The sequence below is a fragment of the Dasypus novemcinctus genome, chromosome 4 (assembly GCF_030445035.2).
Source record: "Dasypus novemcinctus isolate mDasNov1 chromosome 4, mDasNov1.1.hap2, whole genome shotgun sequence".
Classification (NCBI taxonomy): Eukaryota; Metazoa; Chordata; class Mammalia; order Cingulata; family Dasypodidae; genus Dasypus; species Dasypus novemcinctus.
The window spans coordinates 30,710,998-30,731,978 of record NC_080676.1 but is presented as its reverse complement, the minus strand read 5'-3'; the positions used below and the strand labels follow the sequence as shown (position 1 = coordinate 30,731,978).

General features: G+C 33.4%; 1 protein-coding gene across 2 annotated transcripts in view; it reads right to left on the bottom strand.

The window, feature by feature from the left end:
* SMC4 (structural maintenance of chromosomes 4) overlaps nt 1–20,981 on the bottom strand; it is a 39,853-nt gene that overhangs the window by 14,418 nt on the left and 4,454 nt on the right. For both annotated transcript variants that reach the window (XM_004462291.5, XM_023589910.3), the window contains exons 5-13: nt 20,754–20,930; nt 10,794–10,958; nt 10,176–10,303; nt 9,207–9,347; nt 8,369–8,519; nt 7,078–7,242; nt 5,026–5,259; nt 3,017–3,202; nt 1,777–1,938 (exon numbers count right to left, since the gene is read on the bottom strand). In XM_004462291.5, coding sequence (XP_004462348.1) covers nt 1,777–1,938; nt 3,017–3,202; nt 5,026–5,259; nt 7,078–7,242; nt 8,369–8,519; nt 9,207–9,347; nt 10,176–10,303; nt 10,794–10,958; nt 20,754–20,930 — 1,509 coding nt within the window. The remainder of the gene's footprint in view (nt 1–1,776; nt 1,939–3,016; nt 3,203–5,025; nt 5,260–7,077; nt 7,243–8,368; nt 8,520–9,206; nt 9,348–10,175; nt 10,304–10,793; nt 10,959–20,753; nt 20,931–20,981) is intronic.

Sequence of the window (20,981 nt, the reverse complement as noted above, 5' to 3'; positions counted from 1 at the left end):
TGGGGAGAAAGAATAGTCTTTTCAATAACTGGTGCTGGTAGAAATGGATAGCCACATGAAAGAAGGTGATTTTCTACCATGTGCCATACACAAAAATTAACTCAAAATGGATTTTAAAAAATTACATTTAAATGCCAGAACTATAATCTAGGATGAGACAATGGTTTTGCAGATGACACACAAGACACAAACAACAAAAGATAAATTGGACATCAAAATTTAAAACTTCAGTGTTTTGGAAGATACCATCTAGAAAATGAAGACAATCTATAGAATGGGAGAAAATATTTGCAAATCACATAGCTGAAGAGAGACTTGTTTCCAAAATATATAAAGATTCTCACTACTTAATAGTAAAAAGTCAATCCAATTAGAAAATAGGCAAAGAATTTGGATAGTTCATCAAAGAAGACAAATAATAAGCACATGAAAACACATTAATGATTAGGTAAATCTATATCAAACCACAATGAAATACCATTTCACATCCATTAGAATGGCTGCTGTTAAAAAAAAAAAAGAAAATAAGTTTTGGAGAGGATGTGGGAAAATAAGGACACTCATTCACTGCTGGTGACAATGTAAAATGATGTAGCGGCTATAGACAGTTTGGTGGTTCCTCCTTAAGCTTACAGAACTACCATATGACCCGGCAATCCCACCCCCAGGTACATACCCAAAAGATATGAAAGTAGAGACTCAGACAGATATTTTCCTAACCATGAGATACTGTTTCACACCTACTAAGATGGTCGTAATCAAAATACTGGTGGTAAAGTGGCACAGCCACTGTGGAAAACAATATGTCACTTCTTTAAAAAGCTAAAGAATTGCCATATGACCCAGTAATTACACTCCTAGGTATATACTCAAGGGAACTGAAAACGTATGCTCACAGAAAACTTATACATTAATGTTCACAGCATTATTGCTAAAGCATCCAAATAGGGGAAAACAACTCACATGTCCATCACCTGATGGACGGATAAACAAAATGTGGTATATCCACACAATGGACTATTACATAGCCAAAAAATAATGATGTACTAATGTATGTTAAAACATGGATGAAATTTGGAAACATGTTAAGTAAAATAAGCCATACCTAAAAAAGACCACATAGTGTGTAATTCCATTTATATGGAAGGTCTAGAATAAGTATATCTATAGAAAGAAAGTGGATCAGTGGTTGCAGTGGGCTGGGGGAAGGGAGTAACAGAGTGTAACTGCTAGTAGGTATAGGATTTCTTTTTGGGCTGATGAAAACATTCTTGAATTAGATAGTGATAATGGTCACACAACCTTGTTATTCTAAAAAACCACCAAGTTGTATATTTTAAATCAGTGAATTTTATGGTATATGAATTATATCTCAAAAGAAACTCTTATTTTAAAAAGTTACTGTGTGGCTCAAGTGGGTGAGTGCCTACTGCCCACATGGGAGGTCCCGGTGTTCAGTTCCCAGTGCCTTCTAAAAACAATCAAACAAAAAAACCAAACAAGCAAATGAAAAACCAACTCAAGGGAGCTGGTGGCTCAGTGGTTGAGCACCGGCTTCCCACATGAGGTCCCAGATTCAATCCGTATGAGTCACTAACTCTGGGATGCATATTCCTATAGAGGAGGCACTGCATATATATAAGAACTGGGTAGCCCTGAAGCTTATAATTCTCAAAACCTATCAAGTGTTCATTGAGTAACTGTGACAAAATAGCTAGGATGAACAGAAACAATAGTTACCACTTAAATTATAGGCAGCTTGCTATGAATACCCACCTTATCTAAACCTATAAAAGTTGCAACTCCAATATTTTGTCTTTTAAGGAAGTTTACACATTCTTGGGCTGTATCAATAGAATCAACAACAATGTAGTCTAATGCATGACAACAGGATGAAACAGCAACATCATATTTTTCATCAATGGCTCCTAAGTCCCCCTAATAGATGGGAGGAGGTGAAAAAAGAACTAAGATGTAATTACTAATGAATTAGGCTAAAAGCACAGGATCATTCCAGTACCATTTATATAGATTGTCCAAGTTATTTTTAATTTGAAAACTATACGTTTTTAAAAAGTAAAAGAAAAAAAAAATTAAGTGTCTTTTTTAACCCAGCCTTTCTTTTTTTTTTGCAGAGGTAATCATTTTTTCAATCTATCTTTCAAAAAATGTTACAGCTTGATTTTTAATGAAAACACAACATGAAAGAACTCTTCATGAAAGTGAAAGCACAGAATGTAAAGGTTTGAAATCTAAGAGGACTATAAGTAAAAACCTAGAAAGCAACAAAACTTTGACTTCTTGAAAGCCATGTAAGATAATATAGGTCTTCATGAAACACATTTGTCTACTATCAACGTATTAACTATCTAGCAGCATTTATTGATTGGCTTTATTTTTCTTTAGAGCAAATCAATACAATCTAATTGTTTATCTTCAAGAAAGTAAGCTGGAAGTCACTTGATTTGTAGACATGCAAGTAACTGTGCTGGGTATTTTTCATTCGTCTTTCTGGATCCACTCTCTACTCTCCTAGTTCTCTAGAATCTGCCTCTTATGGACTGGATCAACTAATTTCCTTGGCTTTCTTTAGCCAATATGAAGCACCAACTGGAGACTAGAGGGCAGGAGATGGATGGAGCTGAAATATTTACCTAGTTTCCTCCTGGCCACGATCTAGTCATAGCCACAGCTCTAATCTTTCCTCAGGCTCCAAAATGGTAATGATCCCCAACTACTGCTAGCCTTGACTTTCTACATTATTACTAGTTGATTTACCTAATCCTGGCTACAACTATTTTTTTAAGGATAAAAGGGTCTTGTTAAATACATTCATTTATTCCTACTAGACTTTTTTTTTTCTATTGGCATGTATAAAGTGAACGTAATCATACAAATCTATGTATCTTTTACACTCAGTATATATTAAGAGTTATATAAATCAAGGTGAATAAAAGAATTTACAATGTCCATCTTGAGAAAAATGTAAAGTTGTTTCCAAACAGATTTACTTTACCAATCTTCCATATATTCCTGGAATCCTGCCAGATTTTTTTTCTTGAATTATTGCATCAAGGACTTTCCCCCTACTTCGATTCATTGCTAAGGAACTCTTTGCTTCTTCAACTTTTTGGAAAAGCTCATGAACCAAATTTTTGAAGTTTATTTCTTCTTGTGTAAGTTTTTCAAGTTCTCTTTCTTTCTAAAAGTGAAAAGTAAATTAATCCCAGAAGCAGTAGTTTTAAAATATGTGCAATCATAGCATAGAATTATGTGTAATGCCTCAATAATAAAGAAGGAAAAAACCCAACAGTAAACTCTTGAACCAGAACGCAGCTACCGTATTACAAATGTTGGTTTTGTTTTGGAAAATGTAGATGGATTTCCTATCTTAAAAAGGACAAATTTCATTTATTTTATAGAAAAACTAGAGCTAGGGCTATAGAAATCCCAATTTGGCACCACATAGTTATGCAGGAGTGTGTCTTTTTTCTTATGTTCTGCCCCAATCCAAAACAGTCCTAGATATGACACCTATGTATAAGTGCCATACTGGGCAGAACTATGGTTATGTTGTGCTTTACTTTCTAGTTAAACAAAATGAAAGTGGGAGAAAGCAGAGTTCTGGCAATTTATTAGAAAGAATTAAAAGGAAAAAAAAAAAAGGATATGAAGGGTGCAAGGTGACTGACTGTACAGTCCTACTGCTCTACGTCTATACAAAAATGTCAGGCTGTAAACATGGAGAGAACTTCATATCCCCCAAACTCTCATTTTCTCAATCTCCAATTTAGCAGCAGCCATTTTTCCCCCAACCGGTACTTTCTCTAGCTCCAGGTTTTAAATTATATCACCTCTACTACATATCAATTTGGTGTAAAGTTTCAACTTTTAAATACAATTTGTCCAAAAATAACTGAATCACCAAGGAAGATGGAAATATCTTCATGCTATAATTTAAGTTTACATTTAAATTGTATATGGTCATAAAATTTCCTTTGTGATCAAACAGTTATGCATTTACTAAAATGAAAAACTAATCTTCAGCATAGTTTTTTTCCAAATAGCACTTTCTTTTGACATTTTAGCTTATTTAATGAGGCTGTGGAGATTATTTTAAAGTATATGAGGGAAGTGGACTTGGCCCAATGGATAGGGTGTCTGCCTACTACACGGGAGGTCCACAGTTCAAACCCCGGGCCTCCTTGACCCGTGTGGAGCTGGCCCATGTGCAGTGCTGATGCATGCAAGGAGTGCCCTGCCACGAAGGGGTGCCCCTGCATAGGGGAGCCCCACGTGCAAGGACTGCACCCTGTAAGGAGAGCCGTCCAGCGTGAAAGAAAGTGCAGCCTGCCCAAGAATGGCGCCACACACATGGAGAGCTGACATAACAAAGAGACACAGATTCCCGGTGCCGCTAATAAGGATAGCAGCGGTCACAGAAAAACCCACAGCAAATGGGTACAGAAAGCAGACAACTGGGGGGGCGGGGAGGGGAAAGGGGAGAGAAATAAAAAAAATAAACCTTAAAAAAATATATATATATGAAATTTATTAGACATCTAATTCAGTCAAGGAGAGGAAGGGCACTGTGAGCTAACTTAAGCAAGATATCCGATTAGTTTATAACATTTTGGAGTTCCAATAGAAGAGAAACGGTTATCTATAAACTCAAAAACAGAAAAATTATACTAAGATAGCTTCTTATATGCTGATACATATATTTACATTTTTCATTTACCCTTGCATAAGTGGGCTACATTTAAGATTTTGGGAAACCCAAAGTTTCTTTTGTTTAAATTATTTCCATAGGAGGGCAGTGGTAGCAGGAGCCCTATTTGTTTTTTGATCTTCTGCTTCATTTCTTTGCAAAGACTACATTGAAAGAGAAAAAAAAAAATCTATGCATCAGAACCTGCAGATGTTTGGGATTAAAAAAATAATATGTGTGTGTATATATATACATATGGAAAACTAGGGTTGAGAAACAATATTTAGATGAAATACAGGAATGAAAATATTTACCTCCTTTAATTCTTGTTCAGTTTGAGGGAGTTTTTTCTCTATATCTTTGATTGCAGCTTTCCTTTCTTTAAGAGTCTCAGAAGCAGCCATTAGTGCTTCCTTGGCCTTACTTAGTTGAGACACTGCAGTATTGTGACGACTGAGATAGATATCAAGTTCTGATTGGGCTACATCCATCTTTGAACGTGCTTCATTTACCAATTTGCTAAAACCCATAAGTTCTTTCTCTTGATTCTGTTAAAATATGACTCCATTAAATCTGAAATAGATGTATTTTCAAACCGAAACAGAAACCACCAATTTTGATTCAATTTAAGAAGATTCTACACACAATATATGGAAACAATTCTTACAAGTGGAATGTACTAAATCTCATATTTAAGTATTAAAAGATTATACATTTATATCTTCAAAATTAAAAGAGCTATGAAAAAATTAAATAGAAAATAATTTTATAACACTTTGTAAAGTCTTTTCACAATTGATTTCACAAGAGCTTTATGAAGCATTAGTGTGCTCATTTTAGTGATTAAAACAAACAAGGAATGGCTGCAAAAGAATAAAAACCTAGATCTAAACTCTAGATCTCATGCTTTTTCCCTATTATCTTACCTGAAATGGTAAGGTTAATGTGCAAAGACTATTTAAGCAGAAAAATTTCCTGTTGAAAATCATTCATAAGTTTTAGATTTAAGGCCAGACAATCCCTAAAACTAGCGATTATTCTGATGAGTGAGCAGAAACTATGGGCTACTATAATAGACACAATCTATTTATTAGAAAAAAATACCTTTTAAAAGTCCAGCCTTTTAATTTAACCTATAAGGTAACATACTCAGAAACATGGGGTTATATTGAAGGCCATCAAATAATTAGTTTAAAAATCTGATGGAGAAAAACATGAGCACACACATGCATGCACACACATATAACTCACTATGTGCCAGGTACTATGTACGTATTAACTCCTTAACCTAACAATTGACTGTGAGGTAAGTACTATTGCTATGTCCATGTTATACTTTAGGAAAACACAGTCAGAATTTAAGTAATTTGCTCAAAGTCAGTCAGTCAGTCCAAAGTAGAAGATGAAGACAAATAGTTTCAAGTCCTGGCTTTGTCATCTACACAGGACAAAAGGCACAGAGGTGAATTCAATATACATTAGATAAACAAATGGGAAAATCCATTAATCAAAGTATTCCAGCATGGATGCTACTGTAATAATCCACTGCCACTTTAATCAAATGAGTACCCTAGTTTTATCATTATGTATAAAAATGTCTATTTTAACATACTCAGCAATGTCTAAAAGGTTGTGGTAATACAAAGATAGCTAAACATAATATTTATACTTTTGTTGAGTAGATAAACTATGTCAATGTGACCTTACCTTCTTGTTTTATTAACAAAGTACTAAAATAACGATAATCTCAATGTTTTATTTGATAAACACTATATAACGTATGTATATCTTTTAATTTTAGAGATTCACAAGGTTGATAAAATTTTCTTCTCCATTTTGTGGAAGTTGACATGGAGACATAATCTGCACAAAGGCAGAGATAATAAGTGACCTAGGATTTGAACTAAGGACTGACACAAGAGGTAAACCTTTTAATTATACACAAGAGGAATAGGAGCAAAAGGGAGATCTCAACCTGTGGACCCATATTTTGAGTAATCCAGTAAAAAGTAATCAGTAATCAAGGAAAAAATTTTAGAAGGAAATGAGAAAACTTGATAATAATCCCAGAGGCTTAAAGAAGAATGGCATATATAATGATTAAAGTATCTGGCAATCATAGAGCTAACATGTCACATTTTCTGCTAACATACATTATAATTTCATATTCAGTTAACTTAAAAAAAAAAATCAGAAATGGGTAAAGTCAGTTGGGGAAAATAAAGGTTAACCAACCTAGGAATGTTAGACATTAAAAGTCCAAACTTTTTCTTCTAACAGTTCTAGTATCACTGCAAAAAATCCTTCAAGTAAAAAAAAAACTATATAGCTACCAAAATAAACACCAACTAATATAGAAATCTTACTTCTTTTTCTTTCTGAAGCCCTTGAGTTTCCTGTTTAAGGCTATCCATAACTTCCTTCAATTTTTCTTCTTCTTTCTCCTTTTCCTTTTCAAGGATTTTTTTTTTAGTTGTTGTCTCAGTTATTATATTTTCACTCTTGGTAGGTATGCTTTTAAACTCTTCAACCTAAGATTATAAAACAAAATTATTGGAGTATGTATCTTTAGGCTCCCAATACTATCATTATTTTATTCATTTAAAAGCATTTCTACATTCATTACAATCTGCATATTTTTTCAGTCAAAAGGCAAAGCTACTTCTATGAAATTCTGATTCCTGCGCAAAGGAGATTCTCCCTGGCATTGTTGAGTAGATAAGATGTATCAATTAGATCTTTCCTCTTTCCCTTCCAATTTCAGGCTGTAATTATGCTTCTAGATATGTTGACAATGGTTACAGCTCAATAAGTTGAATTAACTAAACTATCAATACTTCATGGTATATTACTGATTACAAATTGTTATACCCCAAGCCTCCTTCAAAATCTAAGATCTTTCACAATTTTATCATTCTAGTGTCACCACGCAAGAACTAATGTTTTATTCCACTGTTTTGGTTAATCATTCATTATCTACTCACCCTCTATAACTGAAAATTTAATGACTCTATATTATAACAGCAATCTATATTTGGCTTAGTCTGTTTCATTTGGAGGTTATTCCCAAATCTGTATGATGTTAATTTATTCTGATTATCTAATTACCAGAGAAATCCAACATTTCCTAAAATAGTGTCCCCTCAAATACTGACTCATGATTTGTTAGAAGTACTGAGCAGAATTCTGTGAAGAAATAATGTTTGGAAAATGCTTAAATGGTAAAGCAGACCCTATGCTATATTTACTATGTAATCACATAGCACAACCTTTTCTTAAATGTCAGAATAGTTAATCCAATAAACCTTTCTTCCCTTCCTCCCTCTTAAAGAGGTAACTCCTGTTCTGATCTTAGATTTCTGTAGGAGTCAGATAACATTACAGTAGAACAAATATTGTATTGTTTATCATTGAAACAGAATTACTGATTTGGCAAGTATTTTCTCAACAATGTAAATTATAGTGACATTAAACTCTAAGATTCATAGTAAAATGGACATGAGGTTTCTCTTGGGGGAAAATTGGGTTCAGAGATAAATTAAAATACTTAACATTCAGAATCTGAACTCATTCTCTTAGGCCACAAGGTGCAAACATCTATTGAAACTGAGGAAAACCAGACCTGAAATTATAAGGTTTTCCCCCTCTAACACTTACCTTTTCTTTATCTTTTTGAAGTTGTTTTTCGAGTTTTTTGACTTTACTTGTGGCATGCTTTAATTTTTCCCTAACTTGAACATCTTCCAAATCTAGCTGTGTAAATTTTTCTTTGTTCTCCTCAATAAATTTTGTAATTTTATTCAGTTTCCTAGCGAAATAAGAAAATTAATTCATTATTTTTGATATTCTGATATTTTAGAGCCATGTTATATACCCTTTTTAGAACATAGCCTTTATATTCCCAAGCTCTTAGAGGCAGGATCCTAGATCTCTCTCTATTCCAAGCTGATTTCCCCTATTAGAAGCCATTAGATTTTGTGATTCTAAGCTGAGTAGGAAATACTATATTCTTCTGTAGCCACAATAACTAGGGACTTAAATTAAGTACTTTACCCTTTAAGGCAAATAAAAATAATTTTAAAGAACTTCACACAGGCATGATTGACACAGTAGGGTCACAATAAAATGAAAATAAAAATCTATACAGAATAACCCAAACTTTAACTCTGAATTTTATTTGTGGACTGTTTATTCTTAAGAGAACCTGTCATGTCAAATGCTTAGTTTTGATGCGATGTTTGTGTTATTGTGTTCTGCCACTAGGGGGTAGCTGTCTCCATTATTTTATAACTTCAGAGTTTGGCCTTCAAACCTGTAATAACGAAAACTGGAAGCAGGGCAATAATAATTTCTGCATCCCTTCCCACCCCCAGGAAAAAAGAGAGCATTTTATATGCTGGTAAATATAGCATGCTTGTAATGTGCAGACAGTAGGAATATATATACCGACACACAATTATATACTGAAAATAACTGAATTCTGCAAAATTATTACTTCTCTACATCTTTTACAGCTTTATTTTTAGTTTTCATTTCATTTGACAGTGTATTACTCTTCTCATTAATTTCTTTGGTATCTTCATGAATTTTTTCCTTTTGCAGTTCCATTTCAGCAATTCGTTTCTGTAGATCATGACTAGAGGGGAGAAATAAAAAATGGGGATACCAAAATGCCATTTTAAAAACTGTACAACTATTTTAAGTAAAAACCAGCTGTTTTCAAAGTATTCTTTTTTTATTAAAAAAATATTCTTTCATATGCAAAGCAATTAACAGGCATTGTCTAAAATATTCTTATCTGTAGTCAATTTACAATTACCTAGGCTAGGGGGGGAAACTGTAGTGAAGGCTAGAATTAGGAACAAAATAGGCTTAATGTAAACAAAATTAGATCGTTACATGAATTTAAAAATATTTACATGACATTATTAAGTATAACAATACTTCTGAACCTCTCTCCCACTTGGGAGTCAACTTCAGTAAATAACCCTAATTCTATAAATTCATTACACAGAACGATTTTTAGAGTATTTCCCCCTTCAGTCTTCACATTTTATTACTAACACAGGAAATAAGCTTTGACTTGATCAGAAACTAATATAAAAATTGTTAAGTTGGAAGTAGATGTGGCTCAAGTGACAGAGCTTCTTCTGCCTACCACACAGGAGGCCCTAGGTTCAGTTCCTGATGCCTCTTAAAGGAGATGAGCAACACAGCAAGCTGATGTGATGGGCTGGTGCAGCAAGCTGACACAATGAGGAAACATAATGAGAGACACAACAAAGCAGGGAGCAGAGGTGGCTCAAGCATTAGGTGAGTCCCTCCGATAAAGGAGGCCCTGGGTTCAGTTCCCAGTGCCTCCTAAAGGAAGACAAACAGACACAGTAAGTGCAAATAATGTGGGGTTGGGGGAGAAATAAAGAAATCTTAAAAAAAAAAAAAATTGATAAGTTAAGGTACTTACATGTAATATTGACAAACATGGTTCTTTTTCTTAAATATTTCATTTTCCAAGGTAAGAAATTCAATGGCTATGTTTTTTTCTCCTTCTAGGGCATCCTTTTCCTTTTCCACCATCTTAACTCTGTTTAACTACAAAAATAAAAAATTTAAAGACTGCTTTACTAGCACACAATTTATATGTACAATCTGAATTTAAAATATGCCACAAGACAAAAACATAAATTATATTAATAAGGAAAATGTTCATTTTAAATGTTGTCATTTATAAAATTCAATCTGAAATAGTAAGCATTTCTTTAATAACAATGACCTATTATAATGTGAATATTGACTCCATAAACCAAGTCTTTTTTTCCTTTGAGAATTTAAGATTTTATTTCTTTGTAAAAAAAACCTTATGAGTAGTATGAACAATGCTTGCCTTCTTCTCTTTGTATAATTTATTATATGGCACACCAGCATCTTTTCTCTGCCATGGTTAATTATCATACACCTTTCTCTGCTATGGTGAATTACCATACAACTTTCTAAGTTTATATCACCTTCAAACATTTTATCCTTTGCACTATGAATGAAACTAAGCTATTTGATTTTCATCAAAACTCAAAAGAAGATTCACCTTCTCTCCTCTGTGTTCATTTAATATTTCAACTCTCCGACACAAGACTTTAATAGGTTCATTTAGCCGTCCACAACCAATTATATCTTCTAAATATTCAAGCATACCCTCATCATGTTCAGTTTGGCCTTTTGGTTTCATCATAGCGATTTGTTCAACTTCACCCTTTAAAAAAAGTCACATTTCTTACTCATTGTATATGTTCAGCTAAATCAATCTTAAGTGATAAATGGAAGTAGTCAATTAAACTGAATAGCCATGAACAACCAGATGATGTATATAGAAAGTAGCTGAAAGAGATTAAACTTGTAAACACTGGTATTCTTAAAGAGTTATAGTTTTACATAAAAGGATAAGAAACGTACATTTCTATGCCTTTACATAAATTCTTATTATAAAAACATACCATAAATACACACAAATCCATAGGTATATTCCATATCTAGAATGCTTTCTAAATATATGGTCTATAAAATGCAAACTTTTAAGCAAAATTCAGCAAGGTAGTCATATAATCTAAAATTCAATTACTGTGGCAACATTAACTATTGATAACATCTTTAGAATTCCTACTCTAAAATAATTTCCCAAATGACTTTGATGGTTAAACTGTAGTAGGTACCCTGTCCCAAGATGTTATTATTAAGGTAATATTAAACTTTCTTAGTAAGCTTTTTGTATGAGTTCCTCAAGAAATACTAGGTTTCATAGTCTTAAGCTCAATATTCTAACTTTCTTAAAGCAAGAGCCTTAAATGAAAATTATTTATTCCTCATAATAATAAAAGACATCTCACTGAATGCCTTGACTAGAGAAAACTAATGGCACTGGTACCTATGATGCTGGGAAAATTATGCTTGCAGTAATTGATATAAAATCTTCGATTAACTTCAAATATGTGTATTTATGCAGTTTAATTAAAAGCTCACAAAGGTAATGTAAGAGGAAATACACAATTTGTAGTCTTCAGGGCTATCTGCCAGCCCTTTGGTACAATGCAGAGGGAAATTCTGATTCAACATGCTCAGGTAAAATGCTGTTACAGAACTTCATATAAGTAGGCTGCTTATACTTTACTATTACATCAGGAAAGGAACAGGCAAGTAAAAATAAAAAATGCCTTATTTTTAATAGCTAACATGAAGAAATTCAAGAAATCTACTTGCTGAAGGCCAATTTTTTGTCATATATTACTAATTTTCTTTAATGACAATCCATCTGGATATATAACATGATCTTCAAATATAAAGGCAAAATGTTAATCAAAAGCCAGTTATTTAAAAATATATTTATATAATTTTATTCTGCTTTCAATTATCACCTCTTTCCAAATGTATTCAGCATTTAAGTTTTATATATGATTTAAGCCTACAAGAATGTCCAAACAGGAAAAATTTTTGCCACCGAAGAAACCAAAGTCAGCTTCAATTTTTAAAAATCTGACTAGGATTTATTGACAGTGAGCAGCATTACTGATTGACATATTGAGCTGGGTTATTCTTTGTTGTGAGGAGCTGACCTGTGCATTGTAAGATGTTTAGCAGCATTTTTGGTCTCTACCAGCTGGACCCAAACCTAAGAAACAAGACAGTTAAGGAATTAAGACCCAGAGTTATCATTTAAAAATATTAAAGTGCACAGTGGAAAAAGATTACAAATCAAACGAAAGAAACAGGAAACAATGGCCTATCAAAAGGAAGAGGATAAAAATCCATAAAGCACCAATGAAGACCAGAATGTAAACAAACTGAACAAATACTTTTAAAAAATGGTCTTAAAAATGCTCAAGGAGATAAAGGAAAAATACAGAGAAAGAACTAAAAGATATTAGGAAAATAACAAGCAATAGGAGAATCTTTATAGATAAAAATTTTAAAAAGGAGGGGAGCAGATGTGAATCAAGCTGCTGGGTGCCCGCCTCCCACATGGGAGGACCTGGGTTCAGTTCCCAGTGCCTCCTAAAGAAGATGAGCTGATGTGGCTAGAGTAGCTGGGTACCCACCTCCCACTTGGGAGGTCCTGGCTTCCCGGTGCCTCCTAAAGAAGACAAGCAGACAATGAGCAGACACAGAAAGTGGAGACAGTGAGCAGACAGATGAGGGAGCCATCTCGGGGGGTGTGGGGGTGGTTTTAAAAAGGAACTAAACAGAAATAGTGGAGCTGAACCCCACAACTGAAGTGAAAAATTCCCAAGGATTGGAGCTGGCAGAAGAAAGCATCTGCGAACTTGAAGACATAACAACTGAAATAAGTTAGGCTGAAGAGTAGAAAGAAAAAAAAAGAAAAAATGAAAACCCTATGGGACACCCTCAAGTGTACCAACGTACACATTATGGATGTCCCAGGAGAAGAAAAGGACAGAAGGAATATTCCAAGAAATGATAACAGAATTAACAAAAGATATGAATATACACATTCAAGAAGCCCAGAGAACATTAAAGAATAAACATGTAGATAAACACACCTGTCATATACTGATCAAACTGTTGAATTTAAAGGACAAGGAGAGTTCTGAAAGCCGCAAGGGAAAACTGTGTTATGTATCAATTAGACTGAGTACTGATTACTCATCAGAAACCATGGAGATAAGAAGGCAGTGAGGTGAAATACTTAAAGTGCTAAGAGAAAACATCTACACCAAGAATTTAATATATGAAAGGCTTTCTTTCAAAAATGAGGGAGAGATGAAGACATTCCCAGATAAACAAAAGCTGAGGGCGTTCATCACCACTAACATAGCCCAAAAGTAATGCTAAAGGGAGTTCTTCAGACCGAAATAAAGGTGGTATAAAGAAATAAAGACTTCTGGTAAAGGTAATCATTTGGTTAATTACAAATGCCAGTACTATTGCATTATATTTTTTGGTATGTTAATTCCACTTCCTACTACCTACAGATGCTATAATGTGAATGCATAAAAGTAATGATAAATCTATGGTTTTAGACATACTACGTACAAAGGTATAAATGGTAACAAGTACAAAAAAAGGGGGAGGCATGGTAGAGGAAAAGGTATGTGTATGCTCATAATGAAATCAATTTGGTATCAAACTAAACATAACTGATATATTTTGGATTTTAAATTTTAATCCCATGGTAACCACAAGAAAAATATATGAAAAGTATATTCAGATAGAAATGAGAAGGCACTCAATATGGTACAACACAAAAAAATCAAAGTAGGCATTAATGGAAGAATTGAGGGACAAAAAAAATTTAAGACTTAAATGGAGTTAATTCTTTAGTCAAAAGGCAGACCTTGGCAGAATGAACAAAAAGTATGAACTATCTGCTATCAGCAAGAGAGTCACCTTAAATCAGACACAAGTAGGTTGAAAGTGAAAGGATGGGAAAACTTATAACATGCAAGTATTAACCAAAAGAGAGCTGGGGTACCTTTCATAATATAAGATAAAACAGATTTTAAGTAAAAAAAAAAAAAAAAGTCACAAGGGGCAAAGGAGCTCGCTATATATATTGACAAATGGGTCAATTCAACAAGACATAACAATTAGAAATATATATTCTTCTAATGGCAGATACCCTAAATACATCAAGCAAATAATGACAGATTTAAAAGGAGAAACAGCAGGTTCTTCCTAACAGTAGGAAACTTCAATGCAACACTTTGAATAATGGGTAGCACATCTAGACGGAAGAGCAATAAAGAAATAGAAGAATGGGAACAATACTATAACCCAACTAGATCTAAAAAACATATATAGAATACTTCACAGAACAGCAGAATACACATTTTTTTCTAATGCACATGGGTGATTCTCTGGAATAGTCCATATATTAGGCCACAAAACAAGTATCAATAAATTTTTAAAAATACAAATCACTGTATCTTCTCTGACCATAATGGAATGAGACTAGAAATAACAGAAGGAGAAGGGAAAATCCAAATAGGTGGAAATTAAACAGCACACTCTAGCAACTAATGTCAAAGAGGAAATCACAAGAAAAATTAGGAAGTATCTTAAGGCGAATGAAAATGAAACCACAACACACTAAAATTTTTATGACACAGCAAAGGCAGTGTTGAAAGGAAAATATAGAACTCTTAATGCTGACATTGAAAGGAACATCTCAAACCAGAGACCTAATTTTACAACTAGAGGAACTAGAAAAGGGAGAGCAAACTGATTCCAATACAAGCAGAAGAAAGGAAATAAAGATTACAGGAGGGAGAAATGAAATAGAGAGTTAAAGAGAGAATCAATGAAAGCAATGTTATCTTTGTCAGCCAGGCTTACAAAACCTGAGGATTCAAATAACTGAAATAAAAAATGAAGGGGGGGCATTATTATCAAATCCACAGAAATAAAAAAGGTTTTAAGAGGATACTATCAATAACTGTACACCAACAAATTAGATAACCTAGATTAAATGGAAAAATTCCTAAAAATACAGAAATTACCTATATTGACTCAAGAAGAAATAAAAGATCTCAACAGACCAATAACATATAAAGAGACTGAATCAGTAATCAACACCTCCCCCCACCACCAAACTAAGAAAAGCACATGAACAGATGGCTTCACTGGGGAGTTTTACCAAACATCTAAAGAATTAAAACCAACCCTGCTCAAAATCTTCCAAAAATTGAAGAGGAGTGAACAATCCGACATATTCTATGAGGCCAACATTACTTTAATACCAAAGCCAGACCAAGGTACCACAAGGAAATTACAGATGAATATAGATGCAAAAACCCTCAACAAGGGAAGCAGATGTGGCTCAACTGATAGAGTGTCCGCCTACCATATGGAGGGTCCAGGGTTCAATCCCCAGGGCCTCCTGACCCATGTGGTAAGCTGGCCCACGTGCAGTGCTGCTGCATGCAAGGACTGCCATGCCACACAGGGGTGCCCCTGCATAGGGGAGCCCCACATGCAAGGAGTGCGCCCTGTAAGGAGAGCCACCCTGCGTGAAAGAAGTGCAGCCCGCCCAGGAGTGGCACCACACACACGGAGAGCTGACAGAGCAAGATGAAGCAACAAAAAAAGAGATGCAGTTTCCCAGTGCCGCCAGATAATGCAAGTGGATGCAGAATGACACACAGCGAATGGACACAGAAAGCAGACAATGGGGAGAAAAGGGAGAGAAATAAACAAAAATAAATCTAAAAAAAAAAAAATCCTCAACAAAATACTAGCAAACTGAATCCAACAGCACTTAAAAAGAATTATATAACATGATCGAGTAGGATTTATCCCAGGCATGCAATGGTGGTTCAACATAAGAAAATCAATTAATGTAATAACACCAAAGTAAGAGAACAAAGGGGAAAATTCATATGAAGACAACTGATGGAGAAAAGGAATTCGATCCCATCTTGATAAAAACACTTAGAAACTTGGAATAAAAGGAAATTTCCTCAACATGATAAATAGTATATCCCCTTAATTATGTTAAGGTACCTTCCTTCTACACCTTAACACAGTTGTGTCATACTCAGGTATGAAAGATTAGAAGCTTTCTCTCTAAGATCAGGAATGAGACAACAATACCACTGTTACCACTGTTTTTCAACATTGTCCTGAAAATTCTAGCCAGAGCAATTAGACAAGAAAAAAAGATATAAAAGCTATCCAAATTGGAAAGGAAGATGTGAAACTTTTCATATTTGCAAACATGATATTATATAAAGAAAATCCTGAAAAATCCACAACAAAGCTACTAGACCAATAAATGAATTTCACAATGCGGCAAGGTACAAGATTAACGTACAAAACCCAGCATAATTTAATTTCTTGATTAAAAAAAACTCCTTTAAAGATAAGAATAGAAGGAAACTTCCTCAACATGATAAAGGACATATATGACAATCACATGGCCAACTCACAGTGGGGAGAGGCTGAGAGTTTTACCTCTAAGATCAGGAACAAGACATGAATAATGCCCAGTTACCACTGTTACTTAACATTTTGCTAGAAGTTCTAGCTAGAGCAATTAGGCAAGAAAAAGAAATAAAAGGCATCCAAATAGGAAAATAGGAAGTAAACTCTCATTATTCACAGATGACATTATTCTATATTTAGAAAATTCTGAAATATCTACAACAAACTTACTCGAGCTAATAAACGAGTTCAGTGAAGTGGAAGAATACAAGCTCAACATGCAAAAATCAGTAGTTACTAAACACTAGTAATGAGCAAGCTGTGGAGGAAATGAACAGATATTTGCATAGCTATGCTCACAGCAGCATTATTTACAATTTCCCAAAAAAGGAATCAATCTAAGTGTCCAATCTATGAATGGATAAACAAAATGTGATACGTGCACACCCATATATACACACAATGGAACATTATTCAGCTATGAAATATGCAACAACATGGATGAACCTTGCAAACATTGTGTTGAGTGAAATAATTAGAATAAGCAAATTTAGAGAATCAGAATCTAGAACACAGGTTAACAGGGTACACGGTAGGGATATAGAAAAGGTAATAAGGCTTAAAATGTACTGACTTTCTATTGGGATGATGGAAAAGTTTTGGTAATGGATGGCAGTGATGAATTATATACTTAAATGTAGTTGGGGAAAATTTTTAGGTTTTATATGTTACTAGAATAAAAATCAAAACAAAACAACATAGGTATGTACAAGCAGAGAATCTGAAAGTCAAATAAGCCTATAGGTAACAAAACAATTATAATAATATCCTGTCAAAAATTTACAAAAGGTATCACATTCATGCAAAATGATAACGGGAATGGGTATATGGAACTATTTTCTGCATGGGTTTTCTATAAACTTACAATTTCTTTAATAAAAAGGTTGAAAAATAAAATTAAATGGCCCAGAATTGCTGGGCTTTCAATTTTTATTTTACTTTGATAATCCTTTCATTTCCTCTCCTTTCCCCGGCTCTAAATTTCTTAATTGTTTCTTGCCATCAATATATCATCTTCAAATGATAAATTTCATTTTGCTTTATTTTGCTTTTTATGAGTTACTAGAGTCTAAGAAACAATGCTTTTGTGGATGGGTTTTCTCACACCTATTTTGGTTACTTAGAGGGAATTTCCTAGTTTCCTTCATAATCGACGGTGCTGAATCAGATGCCTTTGGATAATTGAGGTTATCATTTACAAAGCTAAAAATTTATTTTGGTATTGTAGTACAGACTTATTTCTAAAGACTAAAAGTTTAGAACCCAAACAGTTTGTATGTCATACCAACCTACTGCTTACTAGTGCACTGGAAATAAAGAAGGAGAAGGTAAAAACCTTTGGGTTTAGGTAAAAACCAAAATTTAATAAGCTAATCTCCAAATATCTAAACATTGAAAAAAAAATTTTGTTTTAACTTAGAAAATTAGATTTTATAATATAAAGACAAAAAGTGTATTAAAAGTTGAAAATTTTGACAAAACTGAAGTGCTAGCAGTTGTGGCATTTTAGGAGTTTATGCAAACACTCCTGAAACAAACATTCATGAATGCAACAATTATGAAATGTAAAGAAAGCATCCAAATTCTTCTAATGATAAATGGCAAAAATGCATCAACATGAATTAAACCTATTTTAAAAGACCCCCATGAAATGTTATACAGAGTGAATAAAATCCTACTTATTTGGACCAACAGCTGTTTGTTATTACAATGGAACAAAGGCCTTCAAATAAGGTATACATATAAATGGGTTAATGTACAAACACGGAAAAAACAATGGCCAATTACAACCTAATATTTGGAAAGCACTATAAGTGCCCCCAAAGGCAAGAAAATGGGTTTAAATATTTTCATTTCATGTATATTGCCCTAACACAGTGCATCATTAGGTATTCATTTGAATGGTCAACAGATGAAATTTCAAAAGGACTGAAATCTTACAAATGCTTAGCTCAACAACTTACTAACTCAATATATAAACACAAATTTTACACTCATAGACTTCTAAAATTTAGTGCTTTTTATTTTAAAAACAATTTTTTTTACTTTTGCTAAATTTAGATTACTGAAAATTATTACCACTAGCCAAACAGTCTGTGTATTTTGTTCAAAGTAATCACTTGGATGGTGATACTTTGATGATGTTTCCAAGTTTCCAGTCTCTCAAACCAAGGCTACATAAACTTTATTCAGTGGGAGAGAAAGTAATAAAAACCACATTCTTACTTACCTTCAAATGCAAGATTATGTATGATAAGGATTAAATAAAAATTCATAAAAATAAAATCCTCTTTTTCTCCACTTTTAATAGGGCACCATTATTATTACCTAGCCTAAGGTAGCTGTTCTAACAGGCAAGATCAAAAAGTCTTTATTAATATAAAGACAACAGTTCAAATTATGCTTATTTACTACTTTGAAAAGTTATCACTGTATTAGTCTTCTTTATATTACACAAGGAAGTCTGTACCCATGCAAAAATTATCCTTAGAAGAGTTAAAATGTAGGCCACTTTATTCTGATTAGTTTTTGCACAGGCAGAAAACCTTGACTGATTATTCCAGGAAGAGAGTAAAGAAATAGCAAAGAACAAAGATAAACGTAAATTCCCTGTAAAATAGATTTCATTATCAAATTCACCATTGTAAAAGGATATAACTTTTTATCTATAGTTAATCATACCAAGACCCAGAATACGAAAGGTCATAAAATTTGATTAAAAACACACGAAAAACACCAAGTTTTAATTCTGCTTTTATACAAATTAAAATCTTGTTGAGAAATGTAACTCCAATCCATTTGCCAGCATTCACTTTTAAGTCTCCCTCTAGACGTTCTCCAAATGTACTGTCTGATAACAAAGATATTTATACAAGTCATTTGAGAATGATATTGCTTTACTGTACACTACAAATGTTTAAAAGTATTTTCTTTATAAATAATTGAAAAATAAAGACTAAAAGGGAATACAGACTAACATTTTATAAAGTTTGTTATTGAGAACACTTAGTCATTCTCTCAAAGCTTTTAATATCAAATCAAAAGTCCCAAATTATTTAAAAATAGGTAGCACAAAAAACTAAACAATATTAGGAGCTAGGTTTGCAACACAAAGTAGTTTTGCTTTTATTATTATGTTCTTGGAGATTCTGCATAGGACCCAGGAAAAGATAGCCTCAGGTCAAAAAGGAATTTTAACATGTCTGACAAAGCCCTGGTTTAAAAAAAGAAAAAAGAAAAAAAGAAAGACAGTGAAGAAAAGATAATGGACTTTTCTTCCCAAGCAATCTGGGTAGAATACCTTGCACAAAGAATAGTGTTTCTAATAAAATTAACACCATGCACTTTATCTTCACAGCTCTTAAAAAAAGAGAAAGGAAAAAATACTTTTGATCTTAAACAGTTTTGATACTTAAAGACCATGGTTACTTTTTGATCTACCCATACCAATAGCATTGGTTCAAAATGCCACTTCAAGTACACTTTTAATTTAGCATTCTACTATGTTTCAAAAAAAGATTAAATTCAGTTAGATGCTAATTTTTCAAACACCAGGTACACAGACTTTTATTTTCCTTTTTTTGTTGTGTAATTTTAGTAGGGATAAGAATAAGCAAAAACAAAGGAAAAGGACTATTAAAAGATAGTGAATCCCATTTAAAATGTTATCTTGAAGGGAAATACAAATAGAAATGATAATAGTTGCCATATCCCTGTCACACTAGAGCAGCACAATAATATTGGTGTTTAATATTTATTTCACTACGCCAATATTTACGTGCTGCTAGAGCGGAACAAGTATGTCAGTCCTTCCAAACATATAACGAGCATCTGATGATGAGAATATAGTGTTTTGAATGAATTTCCTTAAATTTCTAGAGCAGCAAATAATGATTCGCATCTTGACTGCAGTATGTAAACCATGATGTGCTGCTACAGTACTTTAAGGCCTCAAGAATACAGGATTCATCCAACTGGGAAAAAGCCCTACCTTTACTGAAAACAAACAAAACAAAACAAAAATAAGAACGTCTGAAATCTTTAATAAACTTACCTGTAAGATTAAAAATCTGTTATGGTCCAAGTCAATTCCATGGCTTCGAAGAAGATTTCCAACATCTTTAAATGTCCTTTTTTTCCCACTTATGTGGTAGACAGAAGTATTATCTCTGTAAGCTGTTCTGGATACATTGAACTTACTGTTAGGAATGACTTCATAATCATCTCCTTCCTGTTTTAAGGAAAAACAAAACCAGTAAACAACTGTTGGTATTAAGTCATA